The following is a 23,198-nucleotide window of genomic DNA, read 5'->3' as shown; positions in this document are numbered from 1 at the left end:
AAACTGCTTAACTTCTACAGGGTGATGCCATTTTCCAAACTACCACATCTCCTTTAGGTCTTTTACCAAACATCCCTCTAAGTCAGATAGGAAGGTGACTAGCTGGTGCAAGGCAATAGTAAACTGATACCTGTCCTGGGAGGTCTCCAAGATCAACACTGAGCATTCTAAGGAAGCTTAGTCAAACTAAATTGATTTGGCTCAGCAGAGAAAAAATGGCAAGAAACAAGATGCCCTGTGCTGTGCAGGAAGTTGGGTTAAATTACCAAGTGGTCCCTTCTGGTCCTGAAATCTGTGCATTCAGGAACTAACCCAAGTCCATGCATATGGCATCTAATTATTGGGGTACTGTGGGGAGATATTTGGCATAGAGGAGGAAGTAAAAGCGGGGAAAAATGCAACTAGTCAGTCAGCCAAATATCACATGCAGCTTTTGACATCTAGGTTATATATCCAGGTGTAAAATCCAGAGTACAGATCTGATATATGTTATTCTGAAACCACTGCTCTCCGCTTTGGCTCTTGCATACTGTGCCCCACATTAGCTGGAGTTCCAGTCAGACTGGCAGCTTAGATAGAGCCCTTCAAGTCCTCTTGAACTCTTTCCTCCCTTTTCTGAATTTCTCCTTTCTCTTTGGAATACATTCAGTATAGCTCCTACTTGAAAGGCTCACATCAAAAACACCACCTAGTCTAATTCGTGACAACAGACTAGAGCACGTTATGCTGCTGTCCTTCATAACTCTTCAGTAATACCAAGAAGCTCCACGCAGGTTACCTGCTTGCCAAGTCTCTTTTGTAAGGCCAACACTGTTACCTTGCAGAGCTCAGAAAGAGCTGGGTAGCAAATTTCTAGCCTCTGCAGATGATATGCAGATGTTTGTCAAGCAGGCAGTTGACTTGCATTTCAGGGCAGAGGGGAATAATTTGGAACCAAGACCACTGAGTTGCTTTGGCAAATATCCCACATTATAATTTACTGTTGTAACAGACCTGCATCAAAGTTGCCTAATATGCAGGATGTCACACCTGTATAAATTAAGAGGCAGCAGGAGAAATGGAGCAGCACCTTGTGCTGGCATGGGTCCTCTTCCTGCCCTCACAGAAGACCTGTGGGATTTACAGGGGCAGAGGCACGTGATGGAGCAGCAACCACACTTACACCCTGTGGCCTCATCGCTGCGGCACACACCCAACAGCAGGGACGTGGCTAAATGTTCCCCTCCTTATCTCAGTGAATTCGCAGAGACTTTGTGCACTGCCAGACAATGAGGTGGGAAATCTGGCGTAAGAGCTGTCAGTGCCTGCACTGAAAGGTCACTGAGATCTGCCTACAGGAATGCCTTCTCTCATTTTCCAGAGCTTTCAGTTGAGAAAGCATGTTTTACTTGGGCTGGGACTTTCCTGGAGTCACAGACCTGATCCTCTGATATGCCACTGACCTTAAATCAGAGTGCAATCACTTCTCCTTAAATCCTCAGTTTTGCAGGTCAGTTACAATAACTGAATATAGTAAGAACTCTTTACTACACGTTTTACATTAGCAGTTTTAATTAACTGGTAAGACGGTATAACTATTTCTTTGTTACAAATAACCCTAAGAAATGTTCCAGGCTCCTTTTCCAAAGAGCTCACCAATTCCAGTTCGTGCAATAAAAACAGTCCAAAGATTGCAGGATTTCTGAGGGGAAAAAAAATATAAGGCTGCCCACAAAAATTTATGAGCGCCTGCATTTCCTCTGCTTGAGACATAACAAGTGAAGCACTGTCTAAGTGCAAAATACACAAGAGAAATGACTGTGGAGTAAGCTGCCTCTACAAGGAGTATCATTTGTAAGTGCATCTCTCCAGCTTTTAAGAGGTTAATGGATTTTCCAGCTCCAATCAGAAGATACATAAAATAGCACATACTTTGCATCTTACTCAGCCATTGGACTTTCAGCTTATCATTGATAAAGAGCACTGAGAAGGTTAATTCAAGTCAACCCCTTTGGACTAGGATTTTCAGTTCCCTTTTCACGTACTTGAAACCTCAAGACCAAAGTGAAGACATGAAAAAAAGCACCCCAAAACTACACTGAGTGGGTCTGCAGGTGTATTTTGCTGGATATCTTTTATCAGCTGCATGAAGAACTGTCATTATTGAATAAAAATAGACATAAAAACAACAGAAAAACCGTGGGGTTTTACTTAACTTCAAATCCTAAAAAGGGATAAATAATTACAAGGGAAGCTCCTGGTGCTTACGGCATTCTGGCTGTTTCAGTGTTTGCTGGCCCCTGCCCCAGCCCTGTGGGGGACCACAGCACACGGTCCAGGAGCAGTGGTCGTGGAAGCAGCAGCAGCCCCATGGGCATTGCAGCTACTGGTGCAGGGCTGTCAGCGGCGGCAAGGCCGGCGGTGACTGTAAACATCTCCACCGCATTTATTGGCAATTACCGCTGAAGGTCACACATCAGCAGCGGGCCTAAATTCCAGGAAAAAAAGCTGCTGTTATGTAAGTGCTGCCTGGCTGTTGGCAGGTGCCCAGCGGAGCAGCTCACTGCAATGTGGCTGGGAGGGAAAAAAGGGAAAAGAAAGAAGTAGGACATCTCCCAGCCACATTCCGCATCCTGAGCATGCCACCTGCAGGTCAGCGCTAACACTTCTCGCCTTTGCAGTCCATAAAGTATTAATGTGTTTCTCCAGGATGTATGTGGTTTAGTGCCCAAGACTCGCACTGCAGGTGGAAACTGGGCCACGGTGTCCCCAAACGCCTATCTGGACTGAGGAGAGCGGATGGGAACGGCGTGTCGCAGATAGAAATGCCTCAACAGGGAGGGAGCTGTGCTGCCTGAGCTGTCCTGGACCACAGGGAACCCACGGTGGAGCTCACCATCTCAATTGGAGTTGTGAGACGCCATCAAATCTGCATTTCTATCACGCCTGGACTTTTTAGTAGGCTGAGGATCAAATTAAAAGTAAATTAAGCTGTTGTGCCTAATGACAGCCAGGGTTTGGTTATCACTGTTGTGTGAAGATTCACCCTTGGTAGCACTTGAGAAGAATTTATCTTGGTCCTGAACATCTTCTTGAGAGACCAGTGTAGGCAACAGCTCCATCAAGACCAGGATTACAGCAGTTCCAGCCCAGTAAGGAGTCAATCGAGAGACTCAGCCTGGGGGGGTTCATAGACAACATGCCTGTGCACTGCCTTGGGGGTTTCTACTTTATTACTTGACACACCCGCACAGAGCCAATGTTAAGATCACTCTATTTATCAGTTAAGCTTGAGTCAGACCCCTTCAGCTACCAACACCCTCCTGATGCTCCAGGAGAGCCCAAGGAGACAGAGAAACAGAAGCCCTGATACATACCTAAATACTAGCACAGAGTCCCCAAGATCAGGATAAAACCAACACAGCCGTGTTGCAAATAAGGTGCAAGTAAAGCATGAAACAGTTTACAGTTTCAGCTGGTTTTGGTTTTCTATGAAAACAAATCATGCTTTACATTCATCTTTCACGATACCTGTTCTGCTCCTTAACAGCGGTCTTACGCAAGCCCTATCCCAAAAGCCTGTGCACTTCTACAAGCTTACAGGAACCTGGGTGTTTTGGAAATACTTCAGGATGACTCTCACAGTGTATCCTAATTTCTGTCCCCCAGAGAAAAACCTTTTACACAAATCCTGCCCCAACACCCGATGCTGCCATTCAAAAACCTTGTAAAAGAGCTTAAAGATGCTACTGTTGTATTTCTGCTAGACCAGATCGTGGTACTCAGACTACAGTAAATAGATGTTGAAGGCAAACATCAGACTACAGAGTCTGGTTCTCCTCAGAAAATTCCACCTCCTTCCATGTCCAACAGAACGGGAATTCCAGATACACCCCTCAATAGAAAGCACATGAATTAGGCCAACAGCATCAAACTGTCCTAGCCATCCCCTTCATTTCTACAACACTTCTCCAGAACTGCAACACTCCAGCAACCCCAGTGGCTCAGGCAGGCATGCACAGGGGGTGCTGCTGCCCTTGGGTGCAGGTCACAGCGGTCACCATCCTTCCTGTTCCATGGGGGATTTCCTGCTGTGAGGTGAATTCCAGCATTATTCACCCACTCACAAAGGCACTCCTTTCCTCCCTCACAAATACATTAAGGGGGTTGTAACACAAATGTTCCATTACAGCTTTCAGTAACAAACACATAGACCTCCTGGCATTTTTAGTGTCTATTATTATTTGGACCTTCACTCACTGAAATTAGCCTGCAGTAAGCAACTAAGATATATAAATGAATCTATGCATACAATCACATAAATACTAGGAAATCGTGCCATAAGACAGCTACTTTAGTAGAGTTTTACCCTGAGGGAATAAAAATCCTATTAGCCGATCAGAAAAATTAAGTTTAATGGAAAGTAAGTTATTAATTTTACTAATAATGGAGATTCCTGCTTTCTTTGCCCTTTACAGTTTCCAGGGTTGACAGGGGAAAAAAAATAAAATAGGAAACCCCAGGATTTCCTTTTCAGACTTGTCAGTGGTTCAAGCCCTGTCTGAATCCCTTTCTATAAGCAGCCAGTTCTCATTGCTGATGGTTACAAACACACCTGCTCCCTTCGTGCAGCTGCTCCACTGAGGAGGAATAAAGTTCCTCCTTTGCAGCCTCGAGCCCAAATCTTTAATTGCTCTGCACGCTCCGGCTGATTTACTGCAAGCAAAGACAGCACATTACAGCCAGAGACTGAAGGGGAAAGTTTCATATTATGACTTAATTTGCAATTAAACAATTCAAGTTTCTGTCTGAAGTTTCTCCAAGATAAAACCATATACATATATGATTTTTGAGCTATTCTGGCAAGCTGTAGCACCATACAGTCTTAAGTGGTCTATGCCTGATGGAAACGTTCATGAGCTACAGATAAGACTTTTCAAAACCAGAGAATGCTGCTGGTGCAAACTCCCCAGCTAAAAGATGAAAATATCTTTGTTATTTTAAAAGAGAAAGAGAAAATAATGACATCAGAATCTCTGTAGCTATGCAATGCTAGAAGTTTGGGGCAAAGCCTGGAGATGCATCTGAGGTGTCTCATACCGGCACGGTCAGAGGTGACGACAGTGCAGTAAATGGACCTGTGCCATATGAAACACTGTCCTTCAGACCAGCGTCAGACTTTTACTCTCTGCACACATCCTACCTGTCAGCTAGCTCCCACGCACATTAACGGGAAGGGCACACTTAAGAGAACATTTCCTTTCCACAGAAAGGTGCAAACTCCAGCAGCCCCTCGATGAGGATTTTCTCCTAAAGTACTTTTTATTCAGCTGAAATTGGAGACTTGTGATTGACTTTTTTTTTTTTAGGGAAGGTAACTTAGACCCTGGCTGGGCAGGCACATGGCTGGGGTGAAGGTGATGCCACTCACCTGCGGCACAGCACGAACCCACGTGTCCCAACCAGAAGCTACGCTGAAGACAAAGCCAAAAAGCCACAACTCTGGTTTGTTCTTGCAGGGAATTCTTCTCCTTCCCTCCTCTAAAAGCCCTGCTCAACACAGAAGACCCTTCAACCCAGCCCTGAGGATATGCCCACTTTTTGGTCTACCTTTGTAACAAACAGTTCAGGTTCAAATCCATTTCAACAGCCAAGGTCCCCAAATATTACTGTGTTTTCAGAAGGAAGCTTACTCAGTAAATTTAGCTGATCAACATCAAAATTAACAAGTTCTATAGAAAGCAATTTATGGTGTATTTCATTATCTACTCTATTGAATAAAGACCAGTAACATTTTAAGTATTTCGAGTGGTTGAAATTTGTTCCAAAGAAAAGGTTGGCTTGGGAGAGAACACAGGAAACAAAGCACAGAGAGGAAAATATTTCTTTTTTCCTGGTATTTCAGTAAAATAAGGTGCCAGTCAATCACTTTCTCAGTATTATACATTTATGCAAATTCAGCGCCCACACCAGGGTTTTTTTGAGCTGGATGAGGAAGTTGCAGCAGCAGAGACAGCTCAGCTCCCTCCCTCTCCCTGTGCACCGGTGCCCAAAACAGACACACTGCTTTTTAAAGTCCTTAGAAAGCTTAATATCAGTTATACTGAAAGTTCTCATTCAAATATGGCTTTTCCACCCATAAAACAACTACACAGAGCATAAACACCACCAGCTGAAGGCACGTTTTTGATGGTAGGAAGCTTTTCACACAGAAACAGCTTCAGAAGTCAGTAATTTTCATAGGGTTACACCACACTGCTTTCACAACACATTCAAATGTTTTACGTGGCTTTATACACCAAACCTGACTAAGGAGAAACAGGAAGGACAGCGAGATGCTTTGATGAACTGCATGACTGTCACCTTTCTCGGTAAGGCCAGCAATGCAGTTTCTGCACAAGGACCCAGCCCTCAGCAGTTCCTGCAACTACACCATGCCCAAGGACATGAGAATGGCTCTCACTGGTCAGCAACTGGAGACACCTCATTCAGGGTCTTCTCCAGCTGGCTTCTGGTGGGCTCCTCCAACTTCTGCATGAACACCATTAAACCTCAGTGTTTAGCTTTCCAAATAAAAAGCCTGTTCACCAATGACCTGGTAATGCTGGCTGACTCTTAAATGCTGACATTTTAATGGTGGTTGCAGCAGTTGATTCTCTGAAGACACTCAGGTCTGGTCCTAACACTGCGTGGGATCTACTATGGCACCAGATGACTGCAGATTGCCAGGAATTATAACTGTATTTGGACTAATATTTCAAGTAATGACATATGGAATTAGTTACAGTAACTATTCCCAGAGCAGACACACAGCAGACTGAAAACTCAACTAATTTACTGACACAGGCGTACAAATCAGAAAGCTCAGTGCTGAAGAGACAACAGGACAGATCACAGAGCTACTCATAAAACAAACACCATAGAAACAACAGTGTAGAAAAGAAATAAAATTAAACCTCAGCATTATCCAATTCAATGGTAATCTGCCGGAAAAGAAAGAAGGGGAAGAATTGAAAGCAAGCATTAGTAAGAGAAATTACAAACAAATTTCATGTTAGGATCTTATAAATCATTTAACACTTTAACGCTGCACTTCAATGTTGTATTTAGCAGTTGGCGTGAATAACATTTGCAAGCACTGGGCTGCGGTGGGTTGGGGAACCAACACTGCTGGAAGTGTTGTGCCAGGAAGCTTTGGAGGCAGGATGCACCCTGGCTTTGTTCCTGTGCCAAGCAACAAACCACATGGGCTGGCTGACCAAGAGCCAAGAACTTCACCCTTGGGCATGAGAGTCATCACTGGCGTGAGCTGTGAACACCAGTAGGAAGGAGTGAGGAGGCTGGAGTTCCAGTTTGGGAACAGAGAAGGGGTTTTAAAATACGAGTCCTGCAGAACTGAGGCTAATCATCTGGTAGGCACCCAGAAAGATGTGTATGAATGACATGTTTCAGCAAAGTAAAAAACTTGGGTCTAGCCTACACTGTCAATGTAGTTAAGTTTTCTGCCTATTAAATATACCACAGTATGCTACCCATCACTGAGCGAACCTGAGCGCGTGCCAAGATGAGGAGTCTTTAGCAATATGTAAAACTTCGAGCCTTCCCACAGGCTTCTGTACATCTGTGTTCTCACCATGGATTTTGCATGCTGCAGAAGAACCCCAGCTGTTTAATGAAGGCCTTTGCTAATGGGAGAGGACAGCACTGCGCCCTCATTACACTTCCCACCTATAAAAGGGACAAGCGCACAGGCCAGGAGGGTGTGCCGCCTTTATTGTTTGTGCTGGAAGATGAGGCGTGAGAGGAGGAGCACTATCTGTCTATAAATCAGATTGTTCCAGCGAGCACCACATGGTATTACAGCAAAGTCACACGCTATGCCAAAACTTCTGTGGTGCTCTGCTGCTGAACACTGCTTTGAAATGACTGCTGTCAATTCTGTCAGCATCTGACCTACAAGCAATGCTGTTTGCGTGATCAATATGATGGTCACAAGAGTAAGTTTCATCAACTTTATGTGCTTAGGGACTCCTGTGTTTAGAATGGGTGCGTAAGTGTTTTCCCCTTTTTGTTACACTCCAGAGTGATTTTAGAAACAAAAGGTATTGCCTTTTACGTGGTGACTAAATACAGTTATATGAGTCACAGGGGAGAATAAATACGATTGCACTTCTCGCAGGCAGACAGTAAAAGCTGTTCTACTACTACTAGCAGTCTATCTGCAAGCAATTCGGCTGCGTTTTCATATTTGGAAATCCATTTTACAGGCAAGCATATTCTTATCTTGCATTATGTAACTGATCTGTTCCAGGAACTAATGCATTTTCTGCACTTCGAAGATTTTTAGGATCTTGTTGGGTTTTCCATGGCCTGAACAGTGCAAGTTCTGTTAACTGTATCTTCACTCGAGTTGGCCAAATAAAGCCTAAGGAACTCCTGTAAATGAATTTCCATTTAGAAGAATCTGAGTGGCATGTTGCATTCAAAAAACCCCTCAACTCTCTTATTTGGGCATTGTTGATGTATAGGGTACATATGGTACATATCATCCACCCTTTCTATTACTTATGGTGACCTTGTGGCTGTTTTTAACAGCAGAATGTACACTGATGTACTGACAAAGAGTAAAACTAAATCTATGATTACACTTAATCTTTTACGTATCCATGTTGGGCAACAGGAAGTACCAGCACACTACAGTCATTCAAGAGGATCACCTAGCCCAGCTCCCTTTGCAGGAGCAGACTTAACTTCTGCAGGCTACAACCAGTCCCCTTCTAGATCAGACTTGCACAGATACCTCAGTATGGGACCTTGAGGAGAGGAGAGGACAGAAGGTCTCCACAGGACTTCATCTTGTGCTGTTACTAGACAGCACACAATACAGCCGCTGCAGCAGGAAAGGACTGTGTGCTGAAAGTTAAGCTGAAGCCTGCAGTTCCTACCCATTCCTACCTACTCTCCTCCCCTTCCCATCCCACACACATATGCTTTTCTGCAGTTATTAGGGCATTCTCCCAAGGTCACTGTATTTGTCCAAAACTCACTACCATTGCAAAATGAATGGAAGTCCCTGGGTAGAACAGCAGGTCTAGAGCAAGGCAGCAGCAGGAGCCAGGAGGTGGGCTGGACCTCTTACAGCCAAGAGGTAGTGGCAGCACGTGGGAAGAGCATTCCCTGACAGGGCAGGGAGCGCAGCACCGGCCATCCCTACCCCTGGGGCCTTTTCCAAGGAGTCTCCCATCACTGAGGGCGCTGCTGTGTGCTCAGCAAGGTGTGCTTGGGTAACAGCCCACACGCATGCACGTGCACACCCACATGTGCACAGCTTCCTTGATCCACTTGCTCTCCCTCCTCCGGGTCCCTGGGGTGCCAGAGCCTGCCTCTTGCTGAACTGGCACAGAGCACTGTGCTCTGCTCCTGAGGCCTCTTCATTCCCACCTAGGCTAGCCAAAGCAGAGTTCGTGTGCGACACCCCGGCTCAGCCTAGTGATGCTGTGGGTTTCCCCTGCCTTCTGAGCAGCTCCCTCCCATGTGGCTGCAGCTATAGCTACAGCTATAAACAATTACTGCTATTATGAAACTGTCTGACCTCTAAAGTTTTTTGCCTTTTTGTGCTGTGAATCCAGTACTGTGCAACAACTTTAAACCTACTGCAAGCAAAAATGGGACATGAGAAACCATCTGCTCCCAGGCATGGACTCCCACTTGCAGTGAGCGTCTTTCCATGTCACTGCTTATCCCAGTCCCAACTGCCAATTGCTCATGAACATGTTCACTGAGAGGGTACATTTCTCTGTATACCCACCATGTGGTATGGTAATAACCTAGGTTGCTTAGAAATGCATGAGATACCTTAGACTAGGATTTTGAGATTGACTGTAGGAATGTCTAGATACACAAACATATGGTCATATACAGAGCCTTCTGATGCAAATAGAGAATAGGTCTATACCTACAGAAAAATGTTCTTCGCGACGAGATAAAGAAGTTGGATGTAGGAAAGGGAAATAAAAAACCCCACAGGCGGATGTACAGTTTCCAACTATAATTCACAACAAGATGATGACTTGGATGCATATAAATTAAACTACAAAATAACCTCTTGTTGAAAGTTTACGTGACCTGATCAAGAGTGAACGAGACCCACAAAGCAGATAAAGAGGTTATATCCTTCATAAAAAGGTAATAAAACTAGATATTTTTACAGCAGCAGCAATTGCAGAATTAAGACTTAAACTTGCAAATCTAAAGTAGAAAACAGCAGAAACAATTTCAAATGTAACTTGAAAGGTAAGCTTATTAGTTGACTAAAATCATTTAGTTCCTGATCCAGTACAGAAGTGTTGACACATACTAAACACAGCTTGAAAGAGCAAGAAATTTCTTTTCCTTCACTGAATGAAGATAGCATTTAACAAAGAATGATGAACTGTAAATTATGTTACCTTTTCTCCATAGCCTCTATCTTTGGTCATCATTTCCCTGAGTGTCTGTAATACTTTAATACATAGTTTCTCCTCATTCTCCTCTAGCAGCTGTTTAGTATGCTTTATTAACCTGAAAAAAAAACAATCACAGCTTTAGTACTAATATTCTAAAAATGGGATAAGATATACATGGCTATCTTACTTAATTGGTTTAAGCTACAAACAAGTTTTATTATCATACCATTACACAACCATCTTGGGAACATTCTCTCAAGGGCAACCTGCTACCACAAACTTAGGTGAAGCTTGAAGGAAACTGCAGTCACCTGGGCAGGAAGGAATCAGTCACAGGTAGAAAGGAATCAGGGAAAGGGACAGTGGGAGTTAGGTCCTGGTCCACATCCTACTTTGTTAAAAACCATACCAAGAGTTCTGGATGGTGCAATCCATCTTACCCAGCATGTGTTCCTTACTGAAGTACCTAGTTTCTATAAACTCTGTATATAATCCACACCTCCAGGAGGTGACCAGAGAAGCTGGATTCTGCTCTGAATTGCCCTCTAAGTGACCTTGTAATCTTTCCTTTGCCTTCCCTCTAGATGTGGGCAGAGTCTGCATTCACTGACGCACGTGATAACAACTGACTGACACTCACCCAGCAGATCTAGCACCTTGCAAACATTATGGGGGTTGAAGGCAAGTATCAAGTAACAGGGATCAGCTCAACATTTTTTAACCATTTATACCAATGTTCATGACACTTCTATCCTGCAACAAGCATGGGAATTTTAAATCCTTAGCTAGGACAGCATATCAAGCAATCTTTCCCCATGCCCATGAGCATTTCTCACACACACCCCCCCCCCCCCAAGGACAAACTGAATTTACCATACCATGAAATACTGTGCTTTACAAGTATGACCAAGTACATCAAGTATGCACCAACTTGGTACTTACTGTACCACTTAGGTACAACTTACTTGCAAATGAAACCTCCGCTTTCACATTTCCTCCTTGCATCTGTGTTCTCTGGAAACAGCAGTTCAGGCCTGTGAAGCACATCTACCAGTACTGACAACTCTGCCTGGACAAGAGGACGTAGGCGATCCTCTAAAGCTGATACTATGTCCTAGAATATAACCACGCCAAGATTTAAAACAATAAATACCTAGACATTAAAGACTTCACAATATGGTCAGATAACACTTTAGGTTTTATTAATAGTTGTCTTTAAAAGGGAAGCGCTGATTTCCATCAGTCCCCCAGATGACTGACTTCCCCCACCTTCCCACCTTTGTAGATGCTATTGTCAATATACAACAAAAATGAGACTCATAGCAGCACCGCAACTCTGCGATAATGATCAGGCTATTTATGTTTAAAAGAATTTACAGAAAGCTAGTACTGCTAACATTATGCAAAAATAAAATTATCCTCCTTTTCCTTAATGTTTAGAAAGCTGTATCTTAAAAATAAAACCATGTTTACCCTAATACTTAAACAGGCAGAAAATACCGATACCTATGAAACTAGAAAGGAATTTTAATCAAATGAAAATGGACAAACAGACAGGAATGAATAAAGAGGGAGAAGATATTTCCATGAGACTGCGTTGGGCCATGGTTTTACATTATGCAATGTAAGCTTACATAAAGTTAGTTAGAAAGCTTTTGACCAGAGAATGAATCTTCAAAGATAAAGGTGGCATCCAAGATCACAGAATCATACCATAGTTTGGGCTGGAAGGAACCCTAAAGTTCATCCAGTTCCAACCCCCTGCCATGGGCAGGGACCCTTTCCACTGGACCAAACTGCACCAAGCCCCATTCAACCTGGCCCAGAACACTGCCAGAGATGGGGCACCTACAGTTTCTTCGGGCAACCTGTGCCAGGGTCTCACCACCCTCACAGGGAAGAGCAACTTCCTTATATTTAATCTAAATCTCCCCTCTTTCAGTTTGAAGACAATTAATTTCATTTGGTATAAAAAAGGCCTTATTAACTGTCTAAAGATCTGAACACAGAACACAGCTGTAACACATCAGTCCCTATTTCTAACGTGAAGCATTATGTTCAGTCTTGTTAGCAAAACCTGTTTGTTCCAGGGAAAGACTGCAGCTGCAACTGGTTCACAAGGAGCAGACATCTATTTATTTCAATTTCTGCAGTGGTTCCCAGGCAAGGCTGTGGCACCTTTCATTGTACTGGGTTTTGGTGTACAAGGAGCAAAGCACGGGGTGAGTTTGGAAGGCTGTGCTGCCAAAAAAGTCCTGTCTCAAAGAAATACCATTAATGGCGGAACAAGGATATTTCAAGTACCACTAGCTCAAATACCACTATCTCCTAGGATGAGTACTTCCATACCCATTAGCCATGCACATTCAATTACCTGTCTGGATACAATCTGATTTTACATACAGGATTACGGCATTATTATATACAGCATCAGCTAACTTTATTACCATGTGGCATTTTGACTACTTAACTTCCAAATGTCTTTCTACTGAGGAAATCCCTTCTTTTGTGTAGGCATGCAAGTGCTTATCAAAGGAGGAAGGGGTGCTGTGTCACCTGTAATCTTTCAATTATGTTTCTATAATCCCTGGAAGCAGCGAGCACTGAGTCTCTGCGGGCAGCATTCCTTGCAGTCATTCGCCAGTTCATTGCAGTCTTCTGTACCAGGTTATGAGATTTCAGGAAGAGATTGTTCACCTGACTGTCCAAGTCCACAGGAATTGCAATTGCTCGGCTTTTTGCTGTAACAAGCAAGTTAGTAAGAACTGGCTCCTTAAGCCCATGTATTACAGCCAACCCAAGAACAAGACAACTCTACTTGCAGTTCCTTCTACAATCCCCTTTGCGTGCATTTTAAAATGCCATGTTCAATCCCTGTGTAAGGGGTCAGACCTCTGTGTAGCATTTATATATAAAGGCTTTCACACTTCAGGCTGTTTACTGTCTTTAAAGTGCAGGAGTAGGAATCAGTCCTTACGCACACTCCCAAAACCTCATGTTAACAAAAACGTACACCTATCCAACAGGATCTGGCCTCATGTCCAGTACAAACTACTCTTCTTGCTCCTAAAAATGGAACAAATTACTTGGAGGAGTGTCACAAAACTATTTCCTTGCTGCAGATCAACAGGACTGCAGAGAGTTTTGAGGTTAAACAGCAAAAGTACTTCAGGTTACAGTGACACCACCTATTGCTCAACCATGACAATTTATCAATATAAGTCTGGCTTTGTACTATGCCTCGGCTCCGAGTTACCTGCAAATGGTACCTCCGAGAAGTAAACTGCACTTTCATTCTGGAAGGATGACATGTAAGCAGCAAATACTGGATGACCACATCTGCAGCAGTTAATTCTGATTACATCAGTTTCTTACCTACATCTGAGAGGACCCGAATGCAGCTTTCCACTGATGCCTTTTGGCTTGGCATTAACCAGTTGCAGTGGTATACTCTGAACACACCTTGCAGCAACTGTACAAACACAGGCTGGCGAGTCTAGAACGCAAAGTTAAAGAAAATCAAATTCATCACATCATACTGAGATGCATCAGCATCACCTTGAGGTATAATACCAGTTACCAGCTTCAGCCGTGACTCTGCACACCAGTCATTTCTAACTGGTCTGCATCCACTTGTTAGGCAACTTCATGTTGTAGACAGCGTACCTACCACACAATCAGCTACTGAATGGAAAGGGTGGGAACGAATGCTAGAAGGGAAACATTAAATAGGTAGCTTCTAAAGCATAAAGCCTCAGTAATTGAAGCTTGACTAAGCGAAGGAAATAAGTAGTCATCTTCATCAGTTTAATCAGAGTTATCAGCAAACCTGGCACACAGAGATTCATTCCTCTGTTAGTGCTGACCAGAAGCTGACTCAATAATGCACAGGTATATGGGACTTTGCTCTTGGCTAAACAGAGCAGCTCCAGAGCTGAAACCTTATTACTGCAAGTACTATTAGCTGGTATCTAATATTCTGAAGAAACCAGCTGTGCGTGTGTTACTTCAAACACAGGTAGTAGTTAGTGGTAAGCACTGCAGATGCTATGGATCGAAATTAAGGCGTGCTTTTTAGCTCTGTATTTCACAGGGTGATCTTCCACTACACATAGGTGAGCTACTCCCACACACATATGCAGCACATGAGCTCTTTCTTTCATCTTTGCAACTTCTCAGCAATGGTGACCACAACTCCCTGTTTGGTTTCGTACAGTAATCATTTAGTACAATTCATTTATTTTACCTGTAGCAGAAAGAGTATTCTAAATTCTTCAAATGAACCTACATTGAGAGGGAATACCTCGTGTCCCCGTGCCTACGAGCTACATATGTTTCTATCAGCTAAGTGAACTACACCACAGTGCAAAGCCCACAAGACAGGAACCAGTGAAATAATACCTCTTTTATTCTGGTCAAGATTAATGCCTGTTTGTAAGAAAAAAGTGGAGTTAGATGAAAAAGCCAAATTTATTAGGTAATTAAATGTATCAATTCATCACATAACACCATTATGAAATGTACAAAAAGGAGAATTAAAAAAATATCAAGAAGCAAAAATTACTGAGAGGCAAATACCTATTATCCTTGCTAGAAATAAGCCAAACACCCAGAACACATCAGGCAGTAGTATTCTCCAAGGACAATAAAAATACCTGTGCTTCTGGATTTAAGCCACCCACATAGTCTTTTCAGTTCATGTTTAAAGACTTCTTGGTGTTAAAGAGCTTCAAAGACATTTCATTTGCTTAAACTACATCAATAAATCAAGGAAGAAATTTACTCCATGTTCCATATGCCTCTAACTGCACTTGTGAAGGAAAGACTTGGACAGAAGCACCCTTAGGGGGAAAACAGGCTAAACTGTACTTGTTAAAGAGGGAAAGTTTTAGACAGCTGTTCTTTGAAAAGACAAATTTATGTTCTCCTAATTTTATATTATTTGAACTGTATGACAGACATACAAGGTGTTCCTTGAACAAGCAAGGTTGGTCCTGACTCAAAGGAGGTACAAATCACATTAAACAAGCCATGACATGAAAAACCATGAGATGAGATGATGCTTGCATGGGAAGAAACGAGATGACAAGGTGCAGCAGAAAGGACAGGGAGTGACTGAATACAAAGGCCACACAAAGGAGAGTGACAAACATCACTTGCCTATGGAGACAGCATCACCAGGTCATACCTGCTGCAGACTGCCCTGCAGCAGCTCAGACAGGAGGGAAAATTCCCACCCAGTAATGTACACCAGCTAGGTGGTCCAATGGGCTGCACTCAGAGGGTAAGGTGCCTTGTTATGGACAAGAGTCATGACAGGCAGGAAAAGAAACAGAGCTTTTAGCTTAGAGATGTAATGCAAAGATCTAGGTAAGACAGAAAAACAAAGCTATCAACTGAGATGGTAAAAGAGAAGTTACTCCATCCTCCTAGACAGAAGGCGAGATTGAGAAGCTAAAGAAAAAGCACTGACATAAAATTAACAGATGGCCAAAATATGATGGTAAGGAAGTGTATTCAAATGCTGTATGCTCAGAGATGACAATTAAAAGCATGACAGCCAAGGTATACACTACAGAGGAAAGAGAGAACGGCAGAACTCCAGGGGCAAGGCTAAATTGATTTCAATTTCTCCTTTCTTTTGACGAAAGTTCTGACAGACAAACCAGCACGGAGGCTGATACCACAATAGGGGTTGACATCGTAAAGTCCATGAGGAGCATAGCAACTGCTGCACTGCTCAGACTTGTGTGTGTTAAGACACAACCCTAATAAAGCTGCTCAGCCCAAACACAGCTGTTGCAGCTCTCTGCACACTCACAGGCAATACCCACACTTTGGCAATTTACAAGTATTTGAGCAAATATGAAACACAGCTCTCTTGCTTTCAGTGTGACTATCTCCTTGTCTGAATAAGGAGAGCTGTATATGCCTATGAGAAGCAGAGTTGTGCTGAACGCTAAAGAGTTGGCTAGATCAGGCTGGCCACTGGTCATCCAGATATGGGTTAAATACACATCCTGGCTCAGAGAGGGCAGAGATACAGGTAGCCAGTAAGGCAAAAGCAGGAGCACTATTGCTCATACTGAGCAAAAAGTGTTTACCTGATGCACAGTCAGGCAGCAGTTTTATGGACACTTCCCCAGAGCAGTGCAGTCACCCAGGCAACACACCATGATCAAAAGGTTTAGCATGGCTTCTCTGACTAACATCAAATTGCCAGATACCCTTTATGGCCACTAACCAGATGCCTCCTACTGTGCTGCCAGTTGTGTTCAATTACAGACCTGGAGTTCACACTGAACAACTGCCCTGGGCATGATGAGGCTGCATCAAGTTTCAACAACTACCATACTCCAGCTTCTGACAGAGCTGCCAGGCACCTGACCACTCCACCCACACTCCTCCCAAAAAGTTATTTACGAATAAAAGAATGATGTTATCTTTGTGCTGCAATACAAATATTAGGGCAATGTCCTGACACTGCTGTTCTGCCGTGGAAATCTCTACCTTCTGTCACCTCACTTATGTTCTAAGCTGCTCCATGTTTCCCCAACTTTTAAACAAGACAATAACAGGACCCAGCTTAATGAAACACACTTGAACTCCTGTATTATTTTTTTTTTATTTGGAATGTTTATAAAGGAAATTAGAATCTTCCTATAAAAAGAGTCTTTCTTTAAACAATCAGTTTTGCACCCTCTGTAATGCAACACTCCTGTCTGGAAAGCCTGCCACCAAAGCTTTATCTTCCTTCTTCATGGCACTCTGGAGAACTCCTTGCTGCTGTGCTACTGCTTTACCACTGCTAGGCAGCTGACATGACATACTACCATTGAGCAAAATTGCTGTTTGCTTTCCTACACCTACCCACACTGTCTTACTCAACAGTACTCTGATCCATGGCTGCTAAGAGGATGACCAGAGCCCTCAGATGCATCTGCAATACTCAACAGGGAAAAAAACCCTTTATCTCCCTACTTAATAGTGTGATTTTCTTACCCAGAACCTGACAATGACACATTGAAATTACCTCCAAAAGACCAGTGTGGTGTCAGTGGTAGTACAGAGCTGAATCCACTAATGAAGTAATGACACTTGAGCTTCTCTAGAAAAACGTTTGTACTCTGCTCTAAAAAACTTTCCACTTCTGCAGCAAAAGAAACACCCCGATCACAATGCATACATATTTGCTCCCACATTACAAACACGTGTTTCTGTTTAACTGGTAAATGGAACCAAAGTGGAATGAGCATAATTTCACTCTCCTGTCCCTCCACATTTTCCTACCTGCAAAGTAGTGCTCTGATCAGAGAACGGAGAACTGAAGAAAGTGGTGACTATGCTCATCACTATTTCTGTAACATACTTCTCCAATATGGAGTCAGCATGCTTTCTGTCACTGGTGTTGTTACAAGCCTGCAAGAGAATTCATTCTTGGGTCAGACACAGCTCAACCATCATAGATTAACAAGTGTTACAGATCGGCATTCTTGATTTCACATTGCTGTAGTCACAGCAATTCCATATCACAGTGGTATTTAAGACACTTGGGTCTCTAGATTTCCAGCACACCCCAAAGCAAAAGCCCAACATTACTGCTGTTTTGGTGTGTTGGCATATAGCATTTTTAGGAGGAAGGAAAAAACCAGAGTGCCTTAGAGAAAAGCAAGTAGCAGAAGAGGGAGGACTGAAGTGTAATGCTTTCGTATGGGGAAATACTTGGAATCCCAGGCAAAAAGCCATATGGCCAAACACATGCCAAGGTTGGAAAAAAATTGTCTTGACCTGCCAAAAAACGTCAACTATTGCTTGGGAAGGAGCTCACATAGCCTGGCCAGAATAAGCAAGCCAGGTGGCAGAACAGAAAAAGGCATTAGACAAAGGAGCAGGGTGTGGGGCTTTTCTGAGGTTTGGTTTGTTGGTGGGGTTTTTTTTTCTTTTTTAAAGGAAAATATTAATGTGTTCCATGGAATATGACTAATGAAATCCACAGGCATACGGAAAAGAAGGCACATATAAATTTGAAGGAACATCGTATTCAGGGTACTTACTGCCTTGATGCACTGTTATGCCTTATTCTTACTGCTCTATACTAAATAGGTTCATTTAAGCTTTTTGAATTCAGTTCCTAGATACAGAAACCATACCCGACAGATGTCAACCAGGAAGTTCTCAAATAGCTTCCACATATGATTACTGGTGTAAATCTCTTTCATTTCTACTTCTGTGTCGACATAGCAATGATTCAAGAAGTTGATGTATGCAATTTTGACCTAAAAGCAGGGAAAAAAACATTACCATTGGAAAATAAAAATCTGAATGCTATTATGAATGAATATACTGTCACATCAAAACTGCTATATAAATAATTAGTAATTCTACTTCTTCCTTTTATTTAAGCACCGGTGAAATTTAATGCCATGAATAGCAAGACATCATCCAATAAAAAACACCAGGATAACTGCAGACAAAACGTCAGCATAATAATCATTTCCAGCTCTGCAGAACCATCTGTTCAAGGTTAGCAGCATACTCCATAAACCTCTCTGCCTCAAGAACCCTATAAAGTAACCAAGTACAGCATCACATCCCCATTTTAAGGGCAGGGAAACAAGAATAAAAGGATTTAACTATCCAGATTGACTGGGGCTGCTGACAGCAGAACCAGGGAAGGAATCCAGTTTCCCAGCTCACGGCTTGCTGTCCACCTGCACCACCACTCTTCCCTGGCCCAGATTCCACAACAGTAAATCTCACCCAAAATCAGCGTACTTCAAGTAGATACAGGCCAGTGCCTTCAAAGAGCCCTCACCTCAGGTATGCAATCCTCATGGGTTACTACCCTAACAATGTCATCCAAAGGAAGAAGGGAGTTGCATTTTATTTCTGTGTAGACATTTTTGCCTTCTGTGCACACAGCAAGCAGTTCTACTAAGTGGATGTGGTACATCAGAGGGCTGTTTTCATCCATTCGATCCCTCTCAGATCTCATCATTTGCACCAAAGTCTGGAAGGAAGCTCTGTCATTGTAAAACACTAGGACGTCTTCTCCTGCATTCACCAGCTACCAAGAAAGAGAAATACTCCATCAGCAGATCAAAGCCCATGCATATCAACACAGCATCCTCCCTTAATCTGAAGCCTGATCGTTACAGTGCAAATCCAGATTAGCTATTCTTTAGACACTTAAAAGGAGCACAGCCCACCATGTCAGCTGGGCATTCCCCTTGCACTGCCTTCATAGAGGGCTCAAGTATGACATTTTCTCTTAAAGACTTTACTACTTCTGAGCTGAAGAACTTCAAAGTCAAACCAAGTGACTGCTTAGACAGAAGTTGTGCCAAAAAGCTTGTGACTTTCCATTGTGCTTTTTTATTTCACATATATTGCCTCAGCTGACTTTTTAATACAGCTAGCTGTAGACATACTGCTTTGGTCAGAGGAACGCCCCAGGGACATGCTGGATGGGAGGACTGCAGGCTCAGTAATTCCACCCTTCTGAACAAACATCATCAATTTTCCAAGGCTAGCAAGTGACATGTTAAGTCACACACTGAAGATTTCTATCAGCTTCACATTTGAGACCTGCATGGCCATGTTTTCAGAGCAGTTCAGTCCTCCTGTAACTCCATAACGAGAAGGAGAATGAGTAAACCAAGTGTGGACACTTCTGATCACACAGGTAGAGGGCTCTGGGGCTACCCTCCTGCAGGGCTTGGGGCAAACAGCTAGCTAAAATGCAGGAGGCAACCCCCAAGGCAACCCCCTTTTCTCAGCAGCTGCTGACCCCCATGGAAGCCAGTTACTGAGCATCTCGCAAACCTGACTCACTGTGAGAAGCTCACAAAACCCTTTTTGAACTGAATGACAAAATATGGCAGACCTTGAATCAATCTAATAAGACGAACAGACAAAAGCCAGAGCTTGACAAACCTGATCCTTGGGCTCCCCCTGCTGAGGAGGCCAATAAAAATCCAGACTTGCAAACACACTCAATGTCAAACAGATCACAACCAAAATCCAAGTTAAAGGGATTTATTCACCTTTCTCCTACCTCTCCCTTCTACCCCGACAGCCCAATTTCCCAGCTGCCTACATACTTAAACTTATGAAGACCCTCAGACTATTCCCCCTTCAGTACTGAACAGTTGAATACGTAGGACTTGGTAAGATAAGAAATCCCCATCAAAATACTACCACAGTAAAACTTTCCTTCTGCATTAGTGATCAGGAAATTAAACTGTTTCTTTTCTAGCCAATTTTGCTAGAGAAAGGCCCTGTTGCTTCATTAAGCCCACCTACATGCTGCTGCATAGAACCCTGGAAAGTAAATTGTAAGTATCATTAAGGAAGCAACCACTTGCTATACCTATGGGTGAAGAGCTCAGAAAGCTTTCGGTCACAAAAAGCCTGTGCTTTCTCGTAGCTGTATGCTCTTTTTGCATTGTGAGAGCTAACTGTCAGCTTCTTGGCAGTCCCAGAAGCGAGAGGATCAATTTGTCATTTTCACCAAATGGTATGTGAAAACTTCTGTTCAGACCTTGCAAATCTCTGCAGCTCTCACCTCAGCCATTACCATATCTTGGCATTTCTTAATGAATTTTCCTTCCGCCTTGACAATTGTCTGCAGGAACTTTATGTACTGAACGTTTCTGCCATGCGTTTCGATACAGTGGACAAAGTGTTGAACAACGCGTTCGTTAATCTCACTGCAAAGCTGGAAGTTGTTCATGAAAATGTGCTGCATTGTTACTGCTTCCAGAATCTAATGGAGGGAATGAAAGAAACAAGTCAGAGAACGAACAACCAACCAACCCCACGCAGAGGTCAGGACAAAGTCAACACTCCTGCAAAGTGCAGGACCGAAAAGAACATTTCTGAGGACATAATCTTTCAACAGACTGGCTTGTTGTAGTATCTAAGACTACTTTCAGTCCTCTACAGCCCTTGAACTTTCTATACCGGTCCTAAACAAACAGTTCTTGCCAGCTTTTGAGGCTTTAGAATGTGAACAGAATGTGACCCCTTCAATCAATCTTGCATCAGAATAGGCCCAGAGGCAGTCACCAAAGAGAATCCATTCTCCTTTCTTGCTAGAACAAAATAAATCATGACATGAGGTTATTCTTACCCCTGGGTTAAGGAACAGGTTTATGTGTTTGTGCAGCAATGCCTGGTTCTGTTGGTTCCCAGCACAAAAGTTCTGTAAAAACTCGTGTGCAAGCTTCATGATCTCCTGCATCCTTGTGTCTTCAGCCTGTGATTGCATGACAAATAAGATGGGGTTAAAAAGATTCTGAAGGTTCACTTTCAGGTGAGTACTGGATGAGCCACAGCTCCAGCACTGCAAGGGAACTGTCACGTCTCTCACACCCCGAAGTAAAAACAAACCTCCACCCAGTTCACAGCCATTAAGGATGAGTTTGGCCTGCTCCACAGTTTTAAAGATCATCAAAAATAAAGACCGTAATAGAAATTACAGTAGTTTATTCTCTAAAATTGCATACTCCATGGCCAAGCCTGCCAGCAACGTGCTTTAGTCACTTTTACACTTCTGAACATACCAGTACATTGGCCAAACCACACATCATCACCTTAGGGCTACACAGGAATATTGCCATGTTCCACTGAAATGCATTTCAGCAGCAACACATAGGTGGTTCATGGCAAAGAAGAGACGGAAAGTTATTATTGCAACAGTTAAGCCCAATTTATATTTACTGGAATCTGCACACTACTTGCATGCTTCCAAGTACAGTTCAGGAATTGATGCCTTTCCTCTGACATCACTATGGATTACCAGTCTACTGATGGTATAAAATGCAGTTTGGAAAAATTAGTGTCTGCTTTTATTTTTAAGGAGTTTCATATGTTTCCAAGGGTAAAAGACCTTCCCCAGTGCCTGCCCAGTATGTATTCACATGCATGGGACAGAAAGGTGACAAGAGGTGTTGGAGGATGTTTTTGCTACTGAGTTTTTTATCAAAACATGAAGCAAGACAGCATGACACTTACCTTAACATTAATCAAAACTACTGCCTAGAACAACTGGTTCTCAGAAACCTGTAGAGTTTCGAACAGGGGACAGCAGAGTGACTAGGAAAATGTGAAAAGCTCCCTCCCCTATGCAACTATGAGTACCTGTCACCTGTGACTAATGGGCAGCCAACACAATGAACTTACAGTGTGCTTTGTCAGCACAATGCAGTGCTGTGCAAGTTCAAACTGTACAGCAGTGGGTCAAAGTGGGCTTCTAACTGCACCACTGACATTACATGGCACTCTGATATAGCTAGTTATGAACAGCAAACCATGACTGCTATGAAGAGCATTCAGTTCTAAGGGGTAGTCTGGGTCTCAACAACTGGGAGGATCTCTGTTTTAACTGCTGGTCAGACCTGCTGATAGACCACTGGGAGACTAAGCACCCTCATTTCCCTTTGTGTTCCCAGGATGGCTGTCATAAGGCTACCTCATGGCAATGGTTTGCTCCCACCAACAAAACTTAAATTCAAGGCAGAACACACCTTCCATGAAAAGAGTTCAGCCTTGGTCTTACTCTGAGCTATGAAGGACAAGTATTTCTCCAGGGAATAGCACATAACACTGTGTATTCAAAGACTTCAAACACACAAAGCTTATGTAAGCTCCCTGTCATTTTCGAAGTGTGGATAGTTCACAGACCAGGAGGCTATATAAAATAGTTTCCGCAAATCCAATATAAAGGTAGAAGGTTCACAGGGGATATTAAATGCCCATCAACATGACATG

At 43.1% G+C, this 23,198-nt stretch overlaps 1 protein-coding gene across 1 annotated transcript in view; it reads right to left on the bottom strand.

The window, feature by feature from the left end:
• Nucleotides 1-23,198, bottom strand: part of ITPR1 (inositol 1,4,5-trisphosphate receptor type 1) — a 171,718-nt gene that overhangs the window by 72,323 nt on the left and 76,197 nt on the right. The window contains exons 31-40 of the mRNA XM_061362137.1: nucleotides 21,559-21,684; nucleotides 20,992-21,192; nucleotides 19,240-19,491; nucleotides 18,575-18,700; nucleotides 17,715-17,843; nucleotides 13,800-13,920; nucleotides 12,981-13,165; nucleotides 11,390-11,538; nucleotides 10,428-10,539; nucleotides 6,936-6,962 (exon numbers count right to left, since the gene is read on the bottom strand). Coding sequence (XP_061218121.1) covers nucleotides 6,936-6,962; nucleotides 10,428-10,539; nucleotides 11,390-11,538; nucleotides 12,981-13,165; nucleotides 13,800-13,920; nucleotides 17,715-17,843; nucleotides 18,575-18,700; nucleotides 19,240-19,491; nucleotides 20,992-21,192; nucleotides 21,559-21,684 — 1,428 coding nt within the window. The remainder of the gene's footprint in view (nucleotides 1-6,935; nucleotides 6,963-10,427; nucleotides 10,540-11,389; nucleotides 11,539-12,980; nucleotides 13,166-13,799; nucleotides 13,921-17,714; nucleotides 17,844-18,574; nucleotides 18,701-19,239; nucleotides 19,492-20,991; nucleotides 21,193-21,558; nucleotides 21,685-23,198) is intronic.

This window comes from Neopsephotus bourkii, unplaced genomic scaffold (genome assembly GCF_033783945.1).
Source record: "Neopsephotus bourkii isolate Nb327-2 ecotype Australia unplaced genomic scaffold, CSIRO-AGI_Nbou_v1 NB_1080, whole genome shotgun sequence".
Taxonomy (NCBI): domain Eukaryota; kingdom Metazoa; phylum Chordata; class Aves; order Psittaciformes; family Psittacidae; genus Neopsephotus; species Neopsephotus bourkii.
Note: the sequence above shows the minus strand (reverse complement) of the source record. Positions and strands in the feature narration are given on the sequence as shown.